The sequence below is a fragment of the Rhea americana genome, unplaced genomic scaffold (assembly GCF_003343005.1).
Source record: "Rhea americana isolate MKP2758 unplaced genomic scaffold, rheAme1 scaffold_215, whole genome shotgun sequence".
NCBI classification, from domain to species: domain Eukaryota; kingdom Metazoa; phylum Chordata; class Aves; order Rheiformes; family Rheidae; genus Rhea; species Rhea americana.
The window spans coordinates 387,891-391,136 of NW_028186305.1; the positions used below are offsets into that span (position 1 = coordinate 387,891).

A 3,246-nucleotide genomic window follows, 5' to 3' on the forward strand; every position below is an offset into this window, starting at 1 on the left:
GGCGGCCCTGTGCCCGCCGGGCTCAGCCGGGGCCCGTTTTGGGTGCCGGAAGGGGCTGCGGTGCCCGGCGGCCGCCCCGGGACGAGGGCCGCCTGCTGGGCCGCGCTCGAGGTGCGTGGGAAGAGCGGCGCCGGATTTCCGCCCTCTCCCTCTTTCCAGGTTCGTCTTCCCCCAGCACTGCCGGGACGCTCCCGTAACCAGGCGCCCGGAGMGGAGCTGTGAACCCAGGGGCCACGTCCCCTGCGGTAAAACACCGCAGTTTGGGGGTTTCCCACCAGCACTGGCTGGATTTATCCCGGCTCGAGACACTCAACCCCTTCGCGGGGGCTCCTCGCAGCCCTGGGGCGACCCGCTCCCCCGGCTTCGTCGCCTCGGCCTCCTCGCAGCCCCCAAACGAATCCATCTCCCGTGTCCAGGGGAGGCATTTTAACCCCSGCGCCTCCTTTTGGGCTCCCAACGAGGGGGGAAGGCAGCCCCGGAGGAGCCCTGTTAGTCTCCCGTCCTGCCGAGATTTTAATCTCTTTGTGATCAGATAAAGGGCGAGAGAGATGGAGACGCGCTCCCCGCCGAGCGGGGCCATTCAGGCCCGGTTCCTGTAATAAAGTGATTTAATAGATCTAAAGAGGCCAATTCCCTTCTTTCTCCCACAATTACTTCCTGTGGGTCATCACTCACGAATGGAAATGAAGAGGGGAAGGAACGGGAATGGCCGGTTCGGGGCGCGCGGGGTGGGCGCCCGCGGGCACCCTCACCCCGGCGCCCCACGGCCGGGCTCGGCTTTCGCCCTCCACGGTCGCACTCGCTCYGCGGGGAGCGGAGCCGGGCGCCGGCGCCCACGCAGAGCCCGGGTGCCCGAGCCGGGGCACGTGGGCAGAGCTGCCCACCCGCGCCGCGAGGCTCCCGACTCTGCGCTGGGTCTGCGGGGAGCCGAAAGGCTCCGGGGCCCGTTCGGCAGCTCGGGGCCGACGGCTCCTCGCAAGGGCAGATCCGCGGGAAAGCRTCCTGCCCCGCGCGTCACCGCTCCGACAGCGCCGCTGCCTCCCCTGCTCCTCTCTCTCTAACATCCCACACGGTCCCGGGCGCCCGCTGCGGTTCCCGAATGCACCGAGCCCCCGGCGCGGGGGGACGTCGCACGCCGCCGGTCACCGCAGCCGGGGGCTCCCCAGGTCCCGTCTGGGGAAGCTGTGAGTTTGCAGCCTTCCCCTGGGCTCCGAGACGCGACACCCCGGCTAATTCCCTTTTCCTACAGGAACGCGAGCAAGAGCAATCAGCAAACCCGACTGTCTGGGGGCAATAAACCGGGGGAGCCCCCTCCGGTTGGCTCTGGGTCACACCGAATTGCACCGAAACGCCAAGCCCCGTTTGCTCCCCGCAGCGAGAGCCTGGGGCTGCTGCGACTGCCTGGAGGGCCAGCGGGGCTGCGTGGGCTCCCCCGGGCAATTTGGGGCCCTTGCTGGCAAATTGAGCCACACTTAAGGCCCGGGACAGTAGCTGCTCCAAACGGCATTTCCTTGCCGCAGCTCGCCGGGCTGCATCCCGAGGAACGGGGACGTGGCGCTCCCACATTCGTTCACTTGCTAAATTACCCAGGCAGGACAAATCCCGCGCCCAGGAAAGCACCAGCGTTTGCTCGAGACAGCYGTGCCGCCCTCCGCCAGCGCCCGCGGTGCTGCCCGGCCCCGACGGGCGCTGCTTCCCCGTAGGGTCCGCGCGGACCCCAGCGGCGCCGAGGCTCCGGCAGCAGGGAGGCGGCACGCGCCCGGCACGGCCACGTTTCCGAGCAAGCCCCGCGCCTCCCTCCCGCGCTGCCCGGCGCTCGGCTGATGGCCCCCGATTTGGGTGCCGTCCTCGAGCCCATTTCCCCAGCTCCCCCCTCCCCAGCTCGGGCCCTGGCTGCCGCCGGCAGCGTCTTCGCCCGCCAGCGAGGGCGGCTCGAGCAGCCGCAGCCCCGCAGCGGCGATGCCCCTTGGCGCAGGGGCAGGATCGCAGACCGGACGCACGCGGTGCCTCCCTGCTCGGAACGGTGCTCGCGGCTCAGATCCGGCCACCCGAGCGGACACTACGATCTGCTGTTATACACCGTACGCGTCACGCAGGATCTATAGGGGCACGCAGGATCTATAGGGGCTGGGGCGACCGCGGCTGGAAAGCGCCTCTCCATCCCCGCGCCGGGGAGCGGGGCGAGCTTCAGGCAGGACGTTTGTCCCCCAGGAGCGCAGCACGGGGACGCCCCACCGCACGGGAAGACCGTTCTGTTCCTCTAATTCCCAGGGACAGAGTCCCAGGGCCCTGAGCAGAGCTAAATCCTCCCGCGAGGACGAACCACCAGCTGGGGAAAGCGCCGTCCCCCCCTCCCTGCCCAGCTCCGGGCTCCCAGGACCTCGCACCCGGACGAGCGGGGGGGTCAAACAGCGCTTTCCCCTTGCCCCCATGGGGCAAGCAGCACCCCCCTGCAGCGGATGCCGCTCACCCTCTTCCCAAGYGCGCGGGCACCTGCTCCCCCCGGATCGAGGCCCCTCGCCCGGCTCTGAAGGGCTCCCCAGTGAGCCGTGATGAGAAAATGAAATCGCTCCGGGATCGGTTTACAGGGCCGGTCCCCGGAGACGAGACCCGGGCTGCGGAGGGGCGAGCCGGCTGAGGGAGGGGGAAAAGCCCTGAGCCAGGGCGGGGGGTCCCCGGCTTCCCTAGGAGAGCYGGGACAGGGGGGAGCGGTTGTCCCCTGCAGACGTGGTGCGGGGGTCCCATCCCGAGCAGTGATCCCCCGGGGTGCCTGGGGCTGCACCCCCTTTCCTCCCCCCAGGCAGGGACCGTCCCCGGGGCCACGTACCTGGTGCACGAAGACATCGACGGGCGAGTCCAGCGTCGCGCCGCCCTTGGCGGTCATGGAGAGGAACCCGAAGCCCATGCGGACGTTGAACCACTTACAGATGCCGGAGCCGTGCAGCAGCTGGGGCTCGTTCTCGTTCTCGGCCTCGGGCGAGTCTCCGGCCGGCTCCTCGCCCGTCTTCGCACCTGGGGACGGACCCACAAATGGCTGAGCTGAGGGGCCGGGGGGGGGGTCCCACCGGCTGCCCCCGGCACCCCAGAGCCTCCCCTCGCAGAGCCCCAGGCCCCCAGGGAGCTGGCAACAGGGGGGAGGGAGCACCTCCAGGGGGGCCAAATCCTGCTCAGGTCCTGTCCGCTAGCATGCGGGGAAAAGGCAACTTCCCCCCCCCCAAACACAGGGGTCGGCTCCATGTCCGTGTG

The 3,246-nt window shown here is 69.9% G+C and overlaps 1 protein-coding gene across 1 annotated transcript in view; it reads right to left on the minus strand.

The window, feature by feature from the left end:
- The window catches only part of LIN28A (lin-28 RNA binding posttranscriptional regulator A), a 19,960-nt gene that overhangs the window by 10,907 nt on the left and 5,807 nt on the right, over positions 1-3,246 (minus strand). Inside the window, exon 2 of the mRNA XM_085305126.1 lies at positions 2,828-3,012. Within this exon, the coding sequence (XP_085161252.1) occupies positions 2,828-3,012 (185 nt within the window). The remainder of the gene's footprint in view (positions 1-2,827; positions 3,013-3,246) is intronic.